The 23,361-nt window shown below is 30.0% G+C and overlaps 2 protein-coding genes across 2 annotated transcripts; one reads left to right on the plus strand and one right to left on the minus strand.

Annotated features, from left to right (window-relative positions):
• The first annotated feature begins 485 nt into the window (after positions 1–485).
• LOC101209526 (uncharacterized protein At1g66480) lies at positions 486–4,407 on the plus strand. Its single transcript, XM_004140389.3, has 3 exons — positions 486–823; positions 1,095–1,436; positions 4,002–4,407. The coding sequence occupies exons 1-3, from the start codon at positions 581–583 to the stop codon at positions 4,062–4,064; spliced, it is 648 nt and encodes a 215-aa protein (XP_004140437.1). The 5' UTR covers positions 486–580; the 3' UTR covers positions 4,065–4,407.
• Positions 4,408–13,593: 9,186 nt separating this feature from the next.
• On the minus strand, positions 13,594–17,455 carry LOC101221534 (U-box domain-containing protein 11-like). Its single transcript, XM_011661538.2, has 4 exons — positions 16,902–17,455; positions 15,921–16,037; positions 15,412–15,834; positions 13,594–14,929 (listed from the first exon to the last, which is right to left on the minus strand). The coding sequence occupies exons 1-4, from the start codon at positions 17,274–17,276 to the stop codon at positions 13,859–13,861; spliced, it is 1,986 nt and encodes a 661-aa protein (XP_011659840.2). The 5' UTR covers positions 17,277–17,455; the 3' UTR covers positions 13,594–13,858.
• Positions 17,456–23,361: the final 5,906 nt, after the last annotated feature.

Consider the following 23,361-nt stretch of genomic DNA (forward strand, 5'->3'; position numbering starts at 1 on the left):
AAGAAGATAGAAAAATAAGAAAAATACCAAAGGAACGGCCAAGAACTAAGAATAAAGAATAATAATAAATTAGGAAGCCTTCATAGAAATGGATTTTAAATTAAGGAGATAAAAATTTAGTCCACAAAAACTGAAAATCCAATTATTTTATTTTTAAGAAAATGAAAATATTTTTAAAAAACTAATTAATCTCAAAATAGCTGTTTGTTGTTTTTATTTGATATTTTACCAAGACTCTAACAATTAATAGGTTTTCATGGAGAAATTTTTTTAACCCCATGCTTAGCTCGAAAGGGACAGTTTACGTGCTTCTTCTGCATTGTCAAACATGGTTTTAATTCAATTTTCAAACTTTGCCTTCTTTGTTTGACCCAAAAAAGAATTCATTAAATTAAATTAACAATCACTTTTTTTCTTCTTCTTTTTAACCCACCAAACAAAATCTTTTCCCTATAATAAGACCCTTTAGACTAAAATTGATTTTCTCTTTTATACGCCCACCCACCACCCTCTTCTCTCTCTCTCTCTCTCTCTCTCTCTCTCTCTCTCATTTTCAAATCTCTTTTCCCTTTTGGCTGCCATGGGAAACACCTTTGGTGTCAAGAAGACGGTTAAGGTTATGAAGATCTCGGGGGAGACCATGAAACTAAAAACCCCGGTTCAAGCTGGTGATGTCGTCAAGGATTATCCTGGCTTCGTTCTACTCGAATCTGAGGCTGTTAAACACTACGGGGTTCGAGCAAAGCCTTTGGAGCTCCACCAGAAGCTCAGCACTAAGAGACTTTATTTCCTCGTCGATCTTCCTAGACTTCCAAAAGAACAGGTGTGAGCTCCTTCCACTAATTTCAGTCTCCCCTTCATGGCTATTTGGTTTTTATTTCTTGGTTTTTTAAAATCAAGCCTATCAGCTCCAATTTTATCTTTTTATTCATATTCATTATACTCATTCTTTTATTCCGCTCGAGCATTAGCGAGAGACCAAACAAATAGATTTGTTAGGAACATCATATATAAAGTAGTTAAATTTTTCCCTTTGGATATCATGTTAAGTTTAATGTTTATAATAGTAATGCCTTCCGTATAATACTAAATAGGCTCCACGACGAGTACGGTCAGCGATCAACATGAGTGCAAAGGATAGGTTAGAGAGCTTGATGTTGGCACGACGATCAGCATCGGACCTAACTATCATGAAACCAAAGAGCATGTTGACGGAGGAGGGCGGTGGAGAGAGTGAGGAGGGATCGGTATCGGGAGCGCCAACACGGGTGAAGATGCGGTTGCCGAAGGCCGAAGTGGAAAGACTGTTGAAGGAGTGCAAAGATGAGGCAGAGGCAGCAGAAAGGATTATGGGATTGTACAAAACAAGAGAAAATGCTTATGAAAATGATCATAAGGAGAAGGAGATCAAGAAGGATATCATCAAGCCACGTGAGGTGCGTATACCTTCTTCTTCTTCTTCTTTTTCTTTACATCTTTTAATTATTGCAATAAGTTAATATATTCATAAAATTTATAAGTCTATTTTGATGTCTAAAACTTTCCAGAAAATAGAAGATCTTTCAAATTTTTGACTTACAAGAAAGAAAGTACATATATTAATTTCAATAATTTTGTTTATACTTTGATGAAATGTTCTTAAAAGTAGAAAAGAAATAATTAAAATAAAGAACCCTTATCCATTATGCCAATGTAACCAATGCAACAAAATATTATAGATTTCTCGTTTGCTTTTGGAATATAATCATTAAAAATAGTGGAAAAGAAGACTAAAATATTAAAAAGGTCAAAATATAAGATGGAGGGTAAAAAAATTCATGTATGGCAATTCTATTAAATAGTAATAATTCTTTTAATTAATTTAACACATACCATTATATTAAAATGAAAACAAAAATGTTTGAGATTAAACTATACTCACATCCATATTGATTTTTAAATGTTATTAATATTTAATTGGAGATTTTGGTTCTCAAGTTGTTGCACTCTTTTTCTTTCTTTTTTCTTCTTCTTTTTTTTTTTTTTAAAAAAAAAGAGTTGGTGCAATTATAAATTAATTAAATTAAAGATGTAAATTAAAATAGAGGAAGTTGACTCACTCACCATCCAATGAGTCAATTTTTGTTTGATTTTGTGCTTCCTACAATTTTCTATTATTATTATTTTTATTTTTTTAAAAAGTTAAAAGCGAAAAATTATTAGATATAAGTTTATCTTACTATTTAACTAAAAACCTTAATAATTAAAGCTATTTATGAGCAATTTAAATAATGCAATTATACTAATTACTACACCTGAAACATACTTAATAATATAGAGACCAACTTATGTAAATCTAAAGCTTAAGATAGCTGTTTGGTAATTAAGTATATTTTGAAATATATATATATATATATATATATATATAACATGATTAGGTATATTAGAGTTCGGTAAGTTTTTCTAAGAAATCTACCAAATTGGTTATTATATTTTTAAGAACATGATTACTAAAAAAGATATTTTAAAAGTTATAGGAATTGGGAACTAATGAATTTGTTTATTGATCATAAAAGTATTAAAATCTACACAAGATTATGGTAATGATTTCATTTACGAAATTTAATGGAATTTGGACACCAAGTTGACTCTCACTATCGAATTTGTCAATTTTTGTGTGTTAATTAGTGCTTCATCTTCTAACCCATTAATCACAATCTTTTCTTAGTGTACCCATCGTTCATTGATTACATCTCTTTAATTACCTTCAAATTGTTGATATTTCAACTTTCATATGATTCTTGTTTTTCAAAATAAATAAATTATTATGGTTAATTCATATTCTGTCTTTTCTTTTCCTTTATGTCATCAACTGTAGTTTTTGTTTGATTCTTATATATATTTCTAAATTTTACTGCTTTTACTTATGAATTTTCAACTTAATTGAGCTTTCCTCTCATCATAGTTTTTAAGATTTTACAGCTTTCTTGGTGAGACTTTTTTTTTACTTTGTATTTCTATCCACCATTAGTTTAAAAGAGTTAAATTAATTATAAATCAAATTAGTTTCCATTGTTTTAATTCACAGTTGATTGAAAGTTAGTACTCGAGATCAATAGTAGGAACCTAGGGTATTAGTAAAAATCTAGAGAAAAAAAGTATTGAATCTTGAAACATGAGAACAAAATTCAAAATTTTAAAAATAAAAATAAATCGTTTAAAATTTATGGACCAGAAATAAAACTAACAACTAAACAAAATGTTGAAATCTAGAAAAGAAGAACAAATTCAAAATTATAAACTCAAGAATAAAAATAAAAGTAAAATGAGACTATTCAAACAAAAGAAAAATATAAGAGTTCAAAAGTATGAAAATCAAAAGAAAACTATACTCAAATTTAATTAAAACATATTTTTCTCAAATAGTTTCGTTAAAGAAAATCACCCATTAGTTTCTAGTAATTTAGTTCTCTCCCAATTGTTTCTGATAATCATTAATTAACTATATATTAAAATTCCAATTAACCCCATAGCATTAGTTACAATATTTTCTTATTATATAGGGTGAAGCCATCATTGCCTCCATCTCTTTCATATAGACTTTTCTACTCACAAACCATTGATATCATATAATTATTAAAGATATATACATTAAGATCAGATGTGATACTTTTTTTTTTTTTTTTTGTGAGTTATCAACAAAGTTGTAGGGTGGGGATCCACTTTAAACCTAAAAAGTGCTCTTAATAAATTAATCTTCAAATTTAGTTCTATATCTCAAATATATCAAGAATCTATATGTAATCAATTAATAAGAATATTGGTTAAATAGAGAGGATGCAAAATTGACTATCATCATCTCTAGTCAATTTTTGCTTTATTATTGCTTTATTTGCCAAACCCATTTCCCCAGTTCAATCTTATCATAATGTGGCCATTTTAATTCTATATCTTTTGCTTAAATTATTAGGGGGACTTTTTCTCTTTTAATCTCTAAGAAAGAATGGTTTGAAATAATGCAGAAACGACGTGTAAGTTTCATGACGACAATGGAAGGTGGAACTCAAATTGCAGTAGCATCTTAATATATATATTAACCAAGAAAACAAAATGACAAGATTCATAAATAAATTAAGTAAAGTGATACAGTGACGATCTTCCCATGGCTACCAGATTACGTCCTTCACTTCAACTTAATATATTTCAATATCTTGGACATCCTTTTGTAGAATATTTACTTACATTTCATTTACTGCCTTCCCCTATATGTACACCCAAATGTACTTAATTACGATATCCATCAACTTCTTCTTCATCATCATCACACACACACACACATATATATAGCTTTCTTCCTTTAAATATTCTGAAGAACGACTGCTCGATCTTTTATGGCTCAATATATAGTTTTAACTTTTTATGCCCCTACCATTTGTTTCCATTTCATTGATATTCTATTAAGTTGTAACTTCATCAACCTATTACTGATATGTTTTTTAAGTCATGCTCTCCATTCTTTGTAGGAATTGTTTTTGACATCTTCAAATATAGCAAAATGAATCAAAATATTTAGAAAATATATCAAAAATAAAATTCTATTAACGATAGAAACGGATACACTTGTTTATCAGGGACTTTGATAGAAACTAATAGAAGTCTATCAATGTCTATCTTCACTAATAGAATCTAAAATTATTGAGTATTTGTCCTAGTTTATTGTATTCGTATGTTTATTGCACTGATACGTATTATTCTCTTTCGACTAAATTCAATGTTGTTTTATCCCACCAGAATTTTTAGTCCAAATGAGAGTTTGTTAGAATTTGTCATAAAACTTGTAGTTTATAACTTACCGTTGTTGGATTTTGTGTCCTAAAACTTATATACTACTACAAATTTGATCTTTTTTGATGTGCAAAGCATGTCAAAAAATGTCTATCTCGATAGTCTTTGTCCATCAGTAGGCAGATCCATGTCATCAAAAACTTTTTCTTGATGGTATTGGGCCATCAATAAAGGGCACTTTAGCTCTCGACATCTTGATTTCCTCCTCAAGGAGGATTCTTGTACTAACAATTGTAAGGTTGAAATCCAAATTTATAAATAGCTTCTATAAGTTTCTAATGCATGCGTAGAGATTTAAACCTAGGACCTCTTGTCCACAAGTACATATAGGTGTTAGTTGAATTAAGCTCATGGTTGCCAGCTTCTACCGCTTCTACAAATTTTAAAAAATCCTAAATTACAAACTTTCAATTCAACTCATTAAAGTTGAACACAATAACTAATTTAATTTTGATAAAGTCACTTGCTTCAATTTAAATATAATTACAATAGTTAACTTTTTAAAATCTAATAATATTGTATTATTGATGAATAGAAAGTGTAATAATTAGAAAAAATTAGTAAAAATTTAAGAATATTGTTGATGTATATCGTGTTTTCTAAGCCTATTAACGAGGGTTCAACTTTCGTGCTTCGTGGGAAATAGTTTTTTTTTTTTTTTTTTTATGGGCAATGCCCATCAAGATGTCATTTTTCTTGATGGGTCTTGCCCATTGATATTATCCTAAACTCAAAATTATAAGTCTTTTTCTTGATGTGTAATACCCATAAAGATATCATTTTTTTATGAACCTTGTCCATAATCTTTTTTTTGGTCTTTGTCCATCAAGAAACCCTAGACCCATCAAGAAATCCAAAACAAATATATTAATTTATTTCGATGATGACTATTTCAAATCAAGAAAATTCATCTCTTGATGGGCCTCGTCCATCAAGAAAACATAAGTAACTTGATGGGTACTTTCAGTCAACTAATATGTTATTTTTTATGTTTATTGTCCATCGATCGAGATATGGTTTTCTTGACATTTGTGGGTCATCAACAAAACTAAAGGAACTTTGTCCATTAAGAAAATCAAGAATCTACCTTCTTTTTTTTTTTTTTTTTACGTTTTTTCGTATTTTTTCAACAAAATAAGGAGACATTTTTTGACGTACATGACCATCAAGATAAACATTAGATTAAGAAAAATATATTTCTTGATGGTCATGGCAAATGACCATCAAGAAATCAAAACTTATGTGCGTCAAGAAATACCAAATTTGTAGTAGTGATAGTATATGGGTAAGGCTTGAGTACCTTATTCTGGTAACACTATGGATACAACTCACTTTGTATTTGATACGAATGCAATGATCCAACACATTTGTGTAGGTGACATGCGAGTGAGAGGGTATCCTATTCAATGAGTTTGCATAAGATCAAACCATGAAATAGTCACCACTAAATATAACTTCGTTAACTATTTAGCTTTCTATTTTATTTAAGATGACCTAGGTACCTTCGTCTTAATCCTAAGTGTATTATGAGCTCTTGTTCGTGAAGGATTGTCCTTTAATTTGTATAGGTGAGAGTGACTTAGTTTTTCAATGTTGGGATTTATGTCCTAAAACTCGTAAATTGTAAATATGGTCCATTGACTATTATTAATAAAGTGTTATTATTGTAATTTCAATAAATGTTATTGATTATATTATTAGTTTTGTCTTAATAACCTAAATCCAATAAAATGACATCCTAAGTTGTTTAAATGAGTCTTGAACAATATGCAGAGACATACAATGATCAATATTCAAGATCAGCTTAAAGGGCCTATAGTATAGGAATAAAGTTTGATACCTTATCTTGGTAACACTATGAAAATATGACTCACTTTGTATTTGATACAAACACAATGATCCAACGCGTTCGTGTAGGTGACATGTGAGTGAGGGTATCCTATGCAATGAGTTTGTATAAGATCGGACCACGAAATAGTAACCACTAGATGTAACTCCGTTAAATAGTTAGGTTTCTATTTCACTAGGATGACCTATATAGGTAACTTAGGATGACCTGTTCACGGTAGATTGTCCTTTGATTTGTACGAGTGAGAGTGGCTAGATCGCCGACTCAATATGTTTATCATTTTGGGGACAAGACAAAGTGAGAAGCTGGAAACATAATTACACATGATGAAATTCACTCATTTCCTATTTTATGGTAAGTAGATAAGTGTTCCATTCAATGATGTCTTCGGAACTTGAACAAAGGGTCCTACCCTCTCTATGGCACGGGAGAAGTTTCTGTTTATTGGTTGGACCAAAAACAAGTTGTTCATTAGAGAAGCACTGGTATTTAAGGACTAAAAGTAACCTACGGGTAAAACGACAAGTTTACCCAACTGGTGTTGCGAACACTCGTGAAAGACTAACTGACTGTTATTGGTCTATATCCATAGACACAGAAGTATATTTACACTGAGAAGAGTTCAATTGTGAGTATTTAATGGAGTGTACACATAGTTAACAAATATTGATTAATATGGTTAATTTGTTTAGCCAATTAATCTCATATCGTTGTAACTTCAGATATGTAGGTTCATTAGGTCATCTTCCTAGCTCGTAACGTGTAATGAGATTTATTTATATCGGTTGTAATTTGAAATGTTCAAATTTACTTTAAGTATTAGTATAATGTATTGTGATACATTATAATGTGAAGTTTATATTTTAATCAAACTTTATTATATAAATTTAATTTTGGATATGATTCAAAATTAATTCAAGAGAGATAAAATATTTGAATGAGTTCAAATATTAATTTACTGTGAATTAGATTCATATTAAAATAATTGATTATGAGAGAAATTTATATTTGAATATAATTCAAATTTAACCTAAGTTAAATATAGGATATTTAATTTAGTTATTAATTAATTGATAGTTTAGTTTAATATTATTTAATTAAATTATGATAAAATTATAAGATATTGGAGATATACATTAAATGAAATATTAATTAAATATAATTTAATTAATTAATAATTAGTTGATTAATGGTTAATTAATTAGTTGATTTTAAATTTTTATTAAATTAATAGAATTTCATAATTCTCTTCTTCTCTTTACTGGTCGATGAAAGAAAGAGAGTTATAAATAAGTAGAAGAAAAACCGTTTTTCTTAATAAAATATAAAAAAATAGAATTAATAATTTTGGTGTGAAATCTAGTGGGAAATGTTCTTTTTAATTTGGTGTAAGTTTAAATTTCAAAATGAAACTTCTTTCTAGTTTGGTTAAGATCAATTTTCAAAATTAAACTTCTTTTTGGTTACCTTACTTATGCCTTTAATACAAAGTGAAGGTTGTTCAATTTTATGTATATGTTTAATTACATAATTCCTATTCCAAGTCATTGTAGTTTTTGTTAGTTGTTGCTACTTCCAAAATAGCAATATTGTTACTAAAGTTTATGTGTCACTATTAATATTTTACCTTATTATAGTTTGTGACATTTTTTTTATTTGTAAAAATATTTCTATCACATATGTACTATCATTCTCAAACCCATTAGCAAGGTTTTTTTATAAAATATATTTTTTTTTAAAAAAAAATGAAAAACTTAAACTTGACATGATGCATTTTTCATCTTTAATCTCATCAAACATAAGTATATGTAATTATTTGAAATTGCATAGGGTTTATCTGTTCTTGTTAAATGATTAATGACAAATTAATGATTCAGATTAAAGTACGCTAAAATCTATACAAACAAAACATTTCAAAGTTTTGGAAAAAATCTAATCTGACGAAAATGTTCTACGACAACAATTATTTTTTTATTTTGTAGAATAATAATAAAATATGCATATAAAAAATCTTTCTAAAAATATACATACAAACCAATGTCATCCTAGAATATATGAAGGTCTCTGATAGGTGGTGTCTCCAATTCGGTGGATTGTAGATTCAAAGACATCAACTAGAGTAAGTTCTCTCTATTTTTTAATTTAAAAACATGTTTAGTTTTTTATTTAGAATTTTAATTCTAAATATTTTGCCAATATATTATATATTTTGGGATTTCCAAATTAAATTGAAGAATAGCTTTGTAAAAAATCTTTCTTTGTTGGGCTTTTATTATTTCAGCCGACTCAATAGGTCTATCATTTTAAAGTCAAGATCGAGCGGGGAGTTGAGAACAAAATCACACGAGATGTAATTCACTTATTCTTGACTTTAAGATAAGTAGATGAGTGTTTTCCTTAAATAGTATACATGAGACTTGAACAAAGAGTCTTACTCTCTCTTTAACCCCTTAGCTTGGTATCAGGTGGGTTTGGCATTTGTCAAGCCCATGTTTAGTCCGTAGTGTAAAACCATGAGTAACATGTGGAATAAATGGAGGGTTTTTTTTTTATAATTAATTAAAAAAATTTAGTTCTTAAATTTAAACTAGTACTATTACTTTCATTTTAAAATTATTAATATAATTTTGTTAGGACAAGTCAAATAAATTAAAGATTGAAATAATTTTATGTATTAAATAAGATTTTTTTTAGTAAAAATAGTTAGTGTAGTTTCTTATTGTTTTGAGCGAATAAATATATAATTTCTTTATTTTTATATAGGTAAATTAAAAATAATTTTTTTTTCTTACTCAAATAAAATATAGAAAATGGTACATTTTGGTTTAAAGAATAAAAATAAATTAACACAGTACTTTCATTTTCATCCTTGTTTTATTATTTTTTTGTATGGAACAAATATGAATCTCCTTTCTTAGTAAAACTTAAAATATTGAATGGATTCACATAATTAAATTTAAAAGACATTATACATAATTTTATAATTAAAGAATATGTTATACCTAGCGTACAAAATTTAGGATTTAAATATACATTTTTCATTTTTTTTTATCACTTTAACTAGAAAACTTACTATTTATTTGGATTGACTTAAGAAAAAAAATGTTTTTTTAGAAAAAAATCATTTTTATTTAAACTCTTTTGTTAAAAGTAGTTTAAATATTACGTTACATGTGTATCATAGGAAGACAACCATAACTATCACTAAATGTAACTCTACTTAACTTTTGTCTTTGCATGACCCTTTTGCTAGGCTTATTTTGAAACCTAGCTATTAGACCCTTTTTAATGTGTTGCTTAACTAAAACTTTTGTAAACTTCATCTGATTACATAACTTGTTATATTTTGTGAATAATTTGTTATATTCCTAATTAGACCATTAATGTTAATGCAACTGTAATCAAAATTATTCTTATTGAATGTTAAACTTTTTTCTTTTTACATTATTGTCATGAAAATCAATAAGTCAAGAAATTAAAATCCAGCACCCCAACACACAAGCATTAGAAATCCAGATTACCAATTTCTGCACTCAATTCATACACCCCAAACACAGACATCTGTAACTCTCAGGCATCGAAACCCAGCCCACAGTCATTTAATTCCCAAGCATTTGATTCTGAACCTGCATGCCAAATGCCCCCAAAAGGATTTTTGTTTATTAGTTGGAGCATAAACATGTTGTTCATTAGATAAACACCAGTATTATGAGACCCTTATCGAGTTTTGGACTACGCGATGTGAACTGGCGATTTGAAAGTGCAAAGTAATCTCCACATCACATTCCAGCTATGCGATGAGAATGTGTCATGTGATGAACTGAGAGGCAATGTTAGCTTCCTTCACCTGGAAGTAACTGACGTCATAAGGTTGACGAGTTGATTTGACTTTGTCGTCCAACTGAATTTAGGATAAGGAGGTAGCCGAAGGTACGTGGCGAGATGACATTAGATGATTCTCGCCGCCAAGTAGAAGCAATCATTCCGACATGGGAAGCTTCACAGAGAAGCTTATGAATATAAGAAGTTTGACAAACTAGGAGTTGGTTTCTACCTTTTGCTTTAAGAAAGAGTTAAAAATTTCAAAGATTTTCAGTAAGCTACACAAGCTTGAATTTGGCAAAAAAAAAAAAATTGCTAGGAAGTGCCAAAGATTTGGACTAAGAGCTCCACGAGGAGAAGGTAACCAATTGAGAGTAGTTTCTTCTTAAAATATTTTCAAACTAAAAGAATTTCTATTGTATTTGAATTCTTATATGTTTCTCTGTTGAATTCTTGAGTTTCATGATTTCTCTTATGTTCTCAAATTCTTAAAATGGATTTGGTTTGCAAATGAATTGTATTTTAAATTGAATAATTGGGAAGGTTGTGGTGAAATGGTCTTTGTTACCCTACTCGGTGAGATTTCTTACACTTGCTATGTGTTCTAGTATGGGATTCCTTATTCTTGTTGTGTGACTTGGAATAGAATGTCTTGTACTTGTTGTGTGATCGAGTATGAGATGCCTTATACTTACTGTATGATTTCGTATAAGATGCCCTCTGCTTGCTATGTGTTCTGACATTGAAAGATGCATTATGCGTAATGGAAATGATGAAATTTTTTTGTATGCGTTGAGGTTACTCTGCACAACTGCATGCAACTCATCAACAAAAGAGTGTGATAAACACTTGAGTTGAAGAAGGTACAAAGATGTAAATAACGTGAATGATGATTCTGGTGTTACGATCTTTATGTGAAGTTCTTTCTTATGCGATATGATATGATGAATGACTTGCAAAGACAATGGTTTCTCTATATGATTTATAAATACTTGTCAAAGAAATTTAAATGTGCAAATCGTATAGTAAATTGAAATGACATGATCTTAACTTATATTTCTATTGAGACGCTTATATATTTATTTAAATCGCATGGTTTTGCGAAAAGAATTGCAATGCATTATGACAAAAAATTATTTATTAAAGGTGTTAGTGAAAACCCCCACTCACTAGACACTTTTGTCTAGTCTTTCAAATGTTTTGCTTTATTGGCTATCGTGTCATACTTAAATCGCATCATCTTGGTAGTAATCTTTGTCAGCTCGCATAGTATGTAGAATTAGGCGAGCAGAATGAAGTGTTATTTTAAGACGTATATTTTCATTATGAGAAAACTCTTTGTATTTGTTTTAAATGTATCTTTGGTTAAAATATCAATAAAGTATATGTTGTTCCAAAATGAGTTCTTATTCCATATTAAAATTTATGTTGTGTTTATTTCGCTTACTAGACATTCAACTTGTTTATCTCATGAGGAGATTCACGTTGAATGTCTAGGTGGTCACACCTCCACATGATCACATGAAGTGATCTTGGGGTGGAGCGTGATAGGTATTTAAAAACTAGATGTAACCCAGCGGTAAAACAGTAATTTAATTTGATTCAGCTGACATTACGAACACTTGTAAAGGACTAACTTATTTTTATTAGTCTATATCCATGTACACAGAAATATATCTACAATGAAAAATGTTCAATTGTGAATCTTTAGTGGAGTGTACACACAGTTAACAAATATTAATTAATGTTGATAATGAGTTTAGTCAATTAATCACATAACTAAAAAAAATTGTGAAGGTATTATTGAATATATCCAGTAGTATATATGAAACAGAACACAAAACATAAATGTATTATTCAGTAGCATATGTGAAAAAAAAAATACATAATGATTATATAATCTGTGTATGGAATGGTATACTGAACATGACATGAAATGAACTTAATAATATAAAATAGGAAGAACATGGTCGAAATATACGCTACAAAATAGATGAAGAAATAACAAATTCTTTTTTTAAAAAAATATATGCTAAGAAACACAAGAATAAATAATATAAGTTTCAAAAAAATGAATTACAAATTAAAGACTAATCCATTCAAAATCACCAAAAGGAAAGTAAAAAAAGACAAAAAACCAATTTTGGGAATTGAAATAGAAATCTGACGCCAGAATTGATGGTGGATTGAAAAGAAATTTTGGTGTGGACATTTAATTGAAAAATAATTATAGGATAATTAAAAATATTATTACCATATAAGTTACAAAATGTATAACATATTTAAATAATTGCACATGTAATAAATATAACATTAATAAATACAAATACAAATACAAATAAATTAATATTTATATAATTAAAGAAGCTGTTGATAATTAAAGAAAATATTGTTTAAGATTTTAAAAATATTACGATTTTCTATTTAAGATAATAATTAAAAAATGGGAAAAAATGAGGTGTTGTGTCTAAATCTTTCTTTAAGTAACCCTAACAATAGGGTAGCAAATTAAGTGATCTACTTAGGAAATAGAAATTATAAGATATTTATGATATAATAATTCTAGGGAAGTAGTTCCACTTTCAAAAAGTAGGAGAGGTCATAGGACAGATTTGAGTCTTTTATTATATCCCTTGGTATCACCCAATAACCAAAATTAACTTTTATTTTAAATAATAATACAATGGATTGCCATTTGAAATATTGCACCAACAAAAGTTTCTCAAAATTGCCTTATCATTAACTTCTTCATTAATCATTGGATGCAAACCTAAATGTCACACCTACAAGAATAAAAACTTAAAACATCTAAACCCTGTTCTACTTATTTCTTTTAACAGTGAACAAAAAAGCAATTACACTAAAGAAAATAAAGGCGTCCCAATTTGAAGATATCTCATTTTGGTCCTCACAATAATGAAGTTTATGATTCCTAGTGACAGCAAACTATGACACTTGAAATTAGACTATGCAATTGCAATGTTTCTTTCCCTATAATCTAAACCTCAAAACTCAAAAGAAGGCAATGAACAAAGAAAAGAAAAGAAAAGAAAAGAAAAGAAAAGAAGAGAAAATTAAGAAAACAGAGAGAGTCAAAGTATTCCCAAACAGTAAACAGTACCTTCTTTTTTGTTATAACAGAAAATTTGTTAAGAGAGTCAGTAAATGAATTTATACACACTTGTACAATATAATGAAGGAATGAAGTACACAGATTCAAGGACTGTGGCCTTCCATTAGCCATCCATCCCCAATTCTTTGTTGTCACAAAGCGAAGAGAATGAGCTTAAAAATTAATTGTCAAAAGTACTCAAAAAAGTTGCAAAAATATGGAAAATGATTGTTCAGAAATCCACACCTTTACTATAACTGCTGCAGTTTTCGAAGATGCTCCAACAATGAAGTCGCCTTCCTTTTCGCTCTTTCCGTCCCACTTTTGGCAAGCTCTGTCAGCGGAATCACCGCACCAAGCCGACTTATACAAGAAAGGTTGTCGGTATCTCGCTTACATAAAGCAAGCAAAATAGCAGCAGCATTTTCTTTGTTGCGAGGCAATCCGGTCCTCAGAAGGTCTATTAGAACAGGTATGGTACTGGCTTTCACCATAGCTACTTTTGCTTCTTGATGGCTAGCCAGGACCGACATTATTGTGAGAGCTTCGTCGATCATGGAGTTTGCTGAGTCCGTAAGCATCTTTAATAGAGCTGAAACGATCCCTGCCCTCACAGCCCTTCCCTTGTTCCCCTGATAAATGCACAAATTAAATAGTGCTGTTGCGGCATCCTTCTTTCCTCTTGAGCTTCCATTTTCAAGTAAATCCACAAGAGCTGGAATAGCCCCAGAAGCGCCAATGATTATCCGATTTTCATCAGCAAGAGACAAACTAAAAAGTGTTGCTGCTGCATTTTCTCTTGCTTCCATACTTCCAACTCTAAGAACTTGAACAATGGAAGGTACTGCACCAGCAAGCATAATTAATCCTTTGTTGTTCTCATATATTGAAAGGTTTAGAATGGAAGTAACTGCGTTTTCTTGTACTAAAACATCTTCAGAAGTTAATAGATTCACCAATGCAGGAATTGCTCCTGCCTCAGCTATCAGTATTCTATTATCCGTGCTTCTTTTCGATAGAGATCGAAGTTCGGTCACTGATGCTCTCCGCTCCTCGATGGAATGACTTGTTAACTTGCGGACCAAAGTTTCAATGGCTGCCATCTCCTCACACACATCACGGTACGATCCATCACACTTTTTTATCTTCCCGTTGGTTAATCCTGTAGGTTGCTCGATATTGTGATTAACACACCATTGACTAATGAGACTTCGCAACACATAATTTGGGGTGAGAGTCAAATTTTGGAGCTTCTGCTGAGTTTTGGGACAAGTAGTATTCCCACAATCTATCCACCTCTGTACATAAGATCTCTCATACGTCTGTGTGGTAAGAAAGAAAGGCTATTAGAAAAAGGTAAAAAAAAATCAAGTTTTTTGAACTCTTAAGCTCAAATTCATAAAAAAGAAACAAGTTAAAAGATAAATATCCTCCACGGTGCATATTTGAGAATAATTTTTTAAATTGTTAAATCACTTTTTGTCATGTTAAAATTTACTTTTAAATAACTTTTTCATCACTTAAGATTATTTTTAGGTTTAATTTTACACTTTTAAACGTAATTTTCATATCATCAAAATTGGTTTTGAGTAATAAAAATTTAAAAGCATGGTTTTTTTTGTAACCATTTTAGAATCACTCCCAAACGAGTCCAAAAATATCAAAGCTTCGGATTCACACCTTACATATAGCTGAATTAATGAGAAAAACTAATCAAAAGAAACACCAAATATTTTATGGAATTCAAAAGCATAAAAACTAATCAAAAGAAACACCAAATATTTTATGGAATTCAAAAGCATACCTGGCCTGTGGAGACAATAACCGGATCCCTCATTATTTCCAAAGATATGGGGCATAAAAAATCATCAGGTATTGTAACTCCATCTGGGTTCTTCACCTGGTCTCCGCTCTTTTTGGCAGAATCATTATGTTCATCAGAAGAAACCTCTGAAGCGGATGGAAGTTTCTCAAGTCCTTTGAAAATCATTTGATCCACACCACCATTCATCAACCCTCTACAATTTGGAAATGCATCAAATTTCACTGTAATCTCATGATCAACAATACCATTCTCTTCAACATCAAAGCTATCAATCCAGTTGTTCAAATTTAAGATATCCACATTTTTCTTCAACAACTGAGATTGAACAACAGATGGTGGAATTGCAGTTAGAGACCCATATTTTTCTGCTGCCCTTCTCAATTGAGCTTTCACTAATTCAACCTAAAGAATCAACAAAAGATGTTTATAAGCTCAGAATTTGGAAAACCCAAATTGTGGTTAATTTTCCAATTAAATCCAATTCCTACCTGTTCTTGAACTTCCTCTGATATATCAAGGCGATCATAAGGAAGATTGCCTAATGCCTTCTCTAACTTCCACGTCACACATTGGAATTGAAACAGTATCTTCTTGGCAACCTCTTCCTTCAAAGTCAAAACGTAGAGAAATTTCAGAAAAAGGGTATAGTTTTTTACTTACTAACAGCATCCCATTATGAACATATTTCAAAATTAGAAAATTGGCCGTACATTTTAGCAACTTTCATGAACTTAACTTTGAAATGATTCGTATGAACCTTAAATGGTTATGCAACTAAACTCCTTTTCCACTACTAGTTATAAATCTAGCAATTTCCTCTTTCCTTATCCTAAATTCTTCTAAATTACATCGTCCATACGGCAAAGACCAAGAACGGTAACTAAAAATAGAATAGTTGAAAGCGGTGCTCCAAAATATAAAAGTCAAAAGTTCATCACAGTTGTCTGCCTGAGCGTAATTTATGAAATTGGATATTCAAAGATGCAGAAAATTGCATATCTCAACAAATACATATCGTTTGAGGCGATACTATGAACCAAATATTGGGTACTCCATGAAAATGAATGAAATTATGGATCCCCTCTTCCTCTTTTGTTCTTCCAATGGCAAAATCAAGATCATCCATAATTTCTAGGAGAATATACAAGATTAGTAAATGAAAATCTGTAGCCAAACAATCAAATATAGATCGGGAGAATCAAGAGACGGTTCGTTCAATCAGTAGCACCAAACCGAAAAACTAGGTTAAACTGATAAAGTTACCAACTAAACCTGTTGCGCTAAATTAAACATTCTATCAAGAAGAAAGTGAAGTGAAAGAAGTTGTAGATGAATGCCGGTGACTAAAAATGGAAACAAACAACACCAATTTGAGATGAAATTCCTGAAGCCCGTGACTTACTCCTCTTTCCCCTCAACCAATTTCATCAAAATCCCAAGAGAAATAGAAAATTAAAGAAATAACTTACAGAAGAAGAACCATAAGACCGGAAAGTGGAAGCGATAAAGATTAGGCGTTTAGTATCCTTCAATGCAGCTACTAAATCAGAAAGCCACGGGAAGTGAGAGGAATCTCTCCCAGTAACAGCACCACAAGAAGAAGAAGAAGAAGAAGAAGAAGAAGAAGAAGATGCATCAAGGAAGCGAAATTGAAGGGCATTAGAGTCCCTGATTTCCTCAAAGAAATGCGTCAAAAGCACGATCCGACGAACCAGATCGGTGCAATCCTTCTTGAAAAGCTGCCCAGAGTTGGTCCCGGCCGACATTCGAACAACATCGCGAACAAAGTCGAGTAGAGCCAAAGCCGGAGCAGTGTCGCTGTCGCCGGCGACAATTCCGGCCATTGTGTCCGGCGTCAATGAAGAGAATGTAAAAGGGTTAGAGTTGAGAATGTGTAAGTGGGTTTATCTTCAGAGATTGGAATGGAAAAAATGGAAAAAATGGAAGAAATTTTGTTGGAGAGAGAGAATCTGAGGGTATGAACCAATAGAAAAATGAAGGAGAAGAAAACAAAGAGGATACAGTTGGAAACAGAATAAAATGAATTGTATAAACACCAACTATTTTATTTTATTTTATTTTATTTTTTATTATTATTATCATCATCATCATCATCATTATTTATCTCTTTATAACTATTTATTTATTTATTTATTTTTCTTTCTATATAAGTTGTTGAATCCAAGAAATTAATATCAAAGTTTATCCAACTCTACAAAATTTCCTTCATTGTCTTCTTCAAAAAATAATATATAATACATAAATATGAATTGTTTGATTGTTTCAAATAAAACAAATTGTTGAACATGTATGCATGTAATATGGTGACTGTGGACTCAATTGTTTTAAATGCTTTTTTTTTTTTTCTAAATACATATACTATTACCTTCTTTTCCCTATCCAATATTCAATCAAATAATAATAATAACAATTACCTTTTTAATCACAAAATATTTATACACACGTTAATATCTATAAATGTTACATGGTCGAACCCTACCAAATTGATACACAATCATATTTTGTTATTTTTAACGGTCTCCGATAGGGATAAAATTGAAATGAACTCTTAAATATACAATTGGTTTCTTTTTTGCTCCAATATTTTCTATGTTTCAATTATAGAATTTTATTCCTATTTTTATTATTTGAAAGATGTTTTTCTTTTTTATGCCAATCATAAAGTTCTACCATCAATAAACATACATATCTCCATCAAACTCTAATTTTTTTTTTCTATAGTTGACTCATTTTTCAATATTTAAAAAGTTTCGTTTTTTTAGAGTATAATAAGGGTTGAGAATTCAAATCACATATCTTTTGGTTATTAACAAGCTAATATGTGAATTGAGTTATGTTTATCTTTGTAGTTGTTCAAAGAGTCTAGTTCGTTAATCTTTGACTTTTGTTTTTAGTATTTTATCATCAACTCAACAAAATAAGACGAGTCCTTCAATAAGTATAGAAAAGCTCTTCTCTTATATTTTCTTTCTTTTAAGAGAAAAGGATTGATAAGCATTTTGGTTTTTGGACACTTAGAATCATGTAGCACGGTTATTACATATCAATTGGTTTAGGTATATACTCTCAACCAAATAAAACTAAACAAACAAGAATATATCTAATTTTCATGGAGAAGGTATTCCATAGGAATCATTTTCATAGCTATAAAGCAAATAGCATTCGATCAATCATTTTATATACATCGAGAATGACACAATCACACCTCATATAATATCTTTTTCAAACAATCTATTAAAACTTAACAATTAAATATTGGTACATAAAACATAGAAGAGAGATTTGTGAGATTTACTAGCTAATAGTGTGTTACCTACAAAGACACATCGTCTTTAGATTTAGATTCCAACTAGTTGATCGAGTAGCAAAGCGTCAAATGTCATATTCAAAGGCTTTTTTTAAAAGAAAAACTATCTCTCTCTTAAGTAATAACTTGAAGAACAATTGCAATAATTTTTAATAGACAGAAAAAGAAAAGGGTAATGCAACATTCCTAATTTAATCAATTTAATGTTTCCATGGCATGCAAAAGAGAACAAAGAACCTTTAGCCGGCCAATGTAGTGAGAGTGAGATTTTTGTATTATTAAGTTGAATTAAGTGTTTGGACGAATAAATGAATACTACGTAAATCTTTCATATTTTAAAATGGTTAAAACACACTAATACACGTGACAATAAAGTAGAAGTGAAACTCATATTTTGTCCATTCAATCACACCTACGTCTGTCGGACCTTGAACCCGACTGAAAAAATCATCTATTGAGATTCAAAAGGTACACTAGTACATAATATTTTTCAAACTAACAACACCTTTCTTACAAGACACTTTCTACAACCAAAGATCTAGGACTTTGATCAAACGCTCCCTCTAGATCTATTACTCCATGCTTCTCCCTCGTGTCTCAAAGTTCAAACTCCTCTTGAAAGAGACACAATTGAGATGTTTTTGTCATTTGATGCAATTTTTCTTAAAATTAAATTCAACTAGATTAAAAAAAAAATAACATATGACTTCTTGTAGAATATTTAAACATATCGAGATTGATTTGAGTTATATCCTTTCTTAAACAATTTTCTCAACACATGCAACTAATTAAAACATAAAAAATGTACCATAATTAATCGTATCAAATCATTACTCAACAACTTAGTAACAACATCTTTACTTTATCTTGAATATTGCCTTCACAAACCAAGATTATATTATTATTTAAAAAAGAAAAGAAAAAGTCACCTAACATAACTAAGATATATGCCCTAAACCAAGCACACACTCAGCTTCCAAATTCCTATGGTATGATATCTGCATGCAGCACTTCTCTTCTTAATCATGTTGAAATCTCCCCTACACAAAAGGATAACATGTAATCTGCTTTAGATATTGGTGTTGAAATGAAATAATTAGAATGGGGTGTATGTATATGAGGTTGAGAACAAAAATCCAAAATATGATATGGAATATATTATATTATTTATAAGGTGAAGTTGAGTTGGGATATGAGATGAGATGAGGAATAGGAAACAAATGTTATTTGATTTTGGAAGAGTTGCAAATTGGAGAAGTGAGAAGGACAGGGTGCCCCCACCCATGTTCTTAATTTCTCTATACAAAAATAATAATTAAGCTTTTACTTAGTTATATATATTCAATATATAAAATATAAAGTCTGTTAACCATTTTCCCCTTAAACTTAATTAATTAAGTAATTGTCCCCTCTCACCCAAAAACAGGAGTTATCCAATAATAAATCACATATATATAATTGTATCATCATTCAATTATGAATTGACTAGACCTTATAAAATTTGTATATAAGTAAATGAAACTATTATTTTCTAAACGTTATAACCAATTTCCTTACAGAATTTTGCATCATTCAAAATCACTCTTCTACTTCTGACCCATTGTAAAATTACATTTAATAATTGAAAAAACTTCTTAAGATTAAAGAATTTTATAATAATGATGATGGGAGAATTTAATTATTGTTGGGTTTTGTACTCTATAAGGTAAGAAAAATGACCAAAGTTGGGTCATATGTATATACAAATATAAATCTTCTCTTCCTCATCATCTTCAACCTTTTGTAATTCAATGCCAAATGGTGCTGAGACTTAATTTTCATTTTTTTCTCTCATTCTTCCCCTTCCTCTAAAAACTATATCTATCTCTTACTCTTCCTAATTTTACAATTTTATTATTTTTTAGAGTTTTTTAAGTTTACTATTGAGATTTATGAACTTTCCATAATAGTTTTCTGTTTGCTGTTTTTCACATGAGAAATTATTTTTCCACAAAAATCTAACTCCATTTACCTTATCAACCATTCTTACCATTTTCTCTCTTAATAACAGTAATAAAGAAACATATACCGGAAGTTTTTTATGGTTATGAACTTTCCAAAATAGTTTTTTTCTAAGATAACTTTTAAATATTTTAAAAAAATTAAATTTCAACATTCTCTTTCAATCTCCACTGAAAAACTTGTATCAATTGATCTAACATCTTCAGTGTTTAGAATGGAATCAGATTTATGAATGTTGTGACACTTAATCAAAGGTGAAGAGAATGGAAATAATCTCGCCTTTTCAATAAATTCAATTTCAAATTGATTTTCTAGAAATCATTTTTTTTTATTTTTTAATATTAATAAAATAATAATATTAAATTAAATTCCAATCAATCCACTTGATTTAATTCTAATCTCTATTCAAATTCCAATCAATCCAATTGATTTAAATATCTTTTATTTCTCAAAAACTCATTAAAAATTAATTCAAACTATTCCAATTTTCTATCACCCTATTCTAAATTTTATTACTATAATGAACTAGTAGTGGGACCTAGTGCAGATCATGGGCTCCAACGATCTGTGATTAACTTACTAAATTCTCTTAGACTAAGCTAATCAACATTCGTTAATTAACAGGTCATTCACTAAAGATTCTTGTAGTTGCACTCCCCTCACTATAGATATATTTGTGTCCACCTGATATATCCATGATTAGTAAATTAACCATTTTATAGAATGTTCGTAATCTCAACTGGATCAATTTACTATTTTACCCTTGATATTACTTTTTGTTCCTTAAGTACCATTGATCGTCTAATAAACAATTGGTTTAAGGTCCAACCTACAAATAGAATCCCTCTCAGGCCAATAAGAGGGTGGGGCATCTTGTTCAAGATCTGAATTCAGTGCATAAGGGAACAACCTATCTACTAACTCTAAAGATGTTAGGAGTAGATTTCATCTTGTATCCTATGTCCTCAGCATCTACCCAATTTACCTCCTAAAATGAGAGGAATATTGGGTCAGAGCTGATGTGTTGTCCCCACCTATGCAGATCTAAGGATAATCATGTGTGAATAAGAGTTCATAGTTAGCTCAATATTAAGATTAAGGTTATGTTACCTAGGCCAACAAATTAATTAAAAGAAATAGTCAGTTTTAAAACGCCAATGATGTTATAATGTAAAAGTAACTATTTAATGGTCTGGTCTTATGCAAACTATTTACATAGAATGTCCCCACTTTCATGTCTCTACATGAACAATTCAGAATCATATCATTTGTACTAACTACAAAGCAAACCGCATCCATAGTGTTTACAGCCCAACCTTATTCATATACTATAAATCATTTAGGTTATGAACTTGAACTTGATCCACATTTATGTCTCTACATAAAGTTCATGTCGACAAGATAGCTTTGAAACTGTAGTTTATTTGATTCAATAATCACTTTATTGAATGTAATTTACAAACAACGAGTTTTAAGAAAAATTTCAACATATTGTTACCCCTCTAGAGGAAATATTTTTTTAAAATAGTATTACTTTAATAAATAATGACAAAAATAGTGGAGACGAAAAATATTTGACAAAAAATACTAGAGAAGAAAAAGATTCCAAAAATGGTGAACCAGATCCACAAATATTTTTACCCACATGGCGCCACATCTCGTTTCTACTAGGCATGTTCACGGTTCAGTTCGATTCGGTTTGAAGCTGAAATCGTACTGTATCACTAAATGAAAAAAATCTCATATGAAACTGAATTGAACCGATCATCTGTGTCAAATCGAATCAAAATTGAACCACATATGTGGTTCAATTTTGGTTCAGTTTTAAATCAACCTATACCATAGATGTGTGTGCCTACAACTTCCTACATGATCTTTAGCTTTCTATATGATCATTCAACCTCTAACACAATCGTTTAGCTTTCTATACGATCGTTTAAACCTCTGACTTGATCATTTAGCTTTCAAACAATCATAATCATTTGCCCATCTTACAAGATCGTTTAATTTTCTATACAATCCTTTACCCTCTTACGATTCGGTTCAATTTTAGAATCGGTTTAATGTCTTAAACTTAAATGAACCGCACAAGAAGCGATTTCCATTTAAACGAAATCGCATCGAACCACATGCATTCAATTTTGGTTCGGTTGTGATTCGATTTTCAATTGTTTTTTTTTTTTTTAACACTCCTACCTATTACCACTACAACCACTACATATTGAGATTTTCGGAGAAATGTAATCTGTGGAATTGAACTTTGTATATTGATTTATATAGTGGATACATTCTCTAATATTTACTCATTTGATGCTTTCTCTCGAATACAAGTTAAAATTTAGAACTTCTTGGTCATAGAGTTGTAGTTGCAAGTCAATTTGAGCTTCGATCTCCTGAAATCCAAAGAAAGTTTAATCTTCTAAGTCTTCAATCTTTCAAAAGATGTTTATCTCGAAGTTGATAAGAATTACATGTACGTTTTGAGAGCTTTTAGAAGCTTGAGTCTTCAATTCTTCAGAGTTTCAGTTTTTTCTTCAACCAAAGATCCCAAAATGAATGGAAAGGTCTCTATTTATAAAGAATTTTCACGAGTTTTAGGT

This window comes from Cucumis sativus, chromosome 5 (genome assembly GCF_000004075.3).
Source record: "Cucumis sativus cultivar 9930 chromosome 5, Cucumber_9930_V3, whole genome shotgun sequence".
Classification (NCBI taxonomy): domain Eukaryota; kingdom Viridiplantae; phylum Streptophyta; class Magnoliopsida; order Cucurbitales; family Cucurbitaceae; genus Cucumis; species Cucumis sativus.

What these genes read in the sequence shown, in the direction of transcription:
- LOC101209526 (XM_004140389.3), top strand. Translation starts at nt 581, where the DNA reads ATGGGAAACACCTTTGGTGTCAAGAAGACGGTTAAGGTTATGAAGATC. An exon ending in CTAGACTTCCAAAAGAACAG is followed by an intron (nt 824 to 1,094) that starts GTGTGAGCTCCT and finishes AATACTAAATAG; the next exon opens with GCTCCACGACGAGTACGGTC. An exon ending in ATATCATCAAGCCACGTGAG is followed by an intron (nt 1,437 to 4,001) that starts GTGCGTATACCT and finishes GAAATAATGCAG; the next exon opens with AAACGACGTGTAAGTTTCAT.
- LOC101221534 (XM_011661538.2), bottom strand. Translation starts at nt 17,276, where the DNA reads ATGGCCGGAATTGTCGCCGGCGACAGCGACACTGCTCCGGCTTTGGCT. An exon ending in GGTCTTATGGTTCTTCTTCT is followed by an intron (nt 16,038 to 16,901) that starts GTAAGTTATTTC and finishes TTGACTTTGAAG; the next exon opens with GAAGAGGTTGCCAAGAAGAT. An exon ending in TTATTGTCTCCACAGGCCAG is followed by an intron (nt 14,930 to 15,411) that starts GTATGCTTTTGA and finishes CTTACCACACAG; the next exon opens with ACGTATGAGAGATCTTATGT.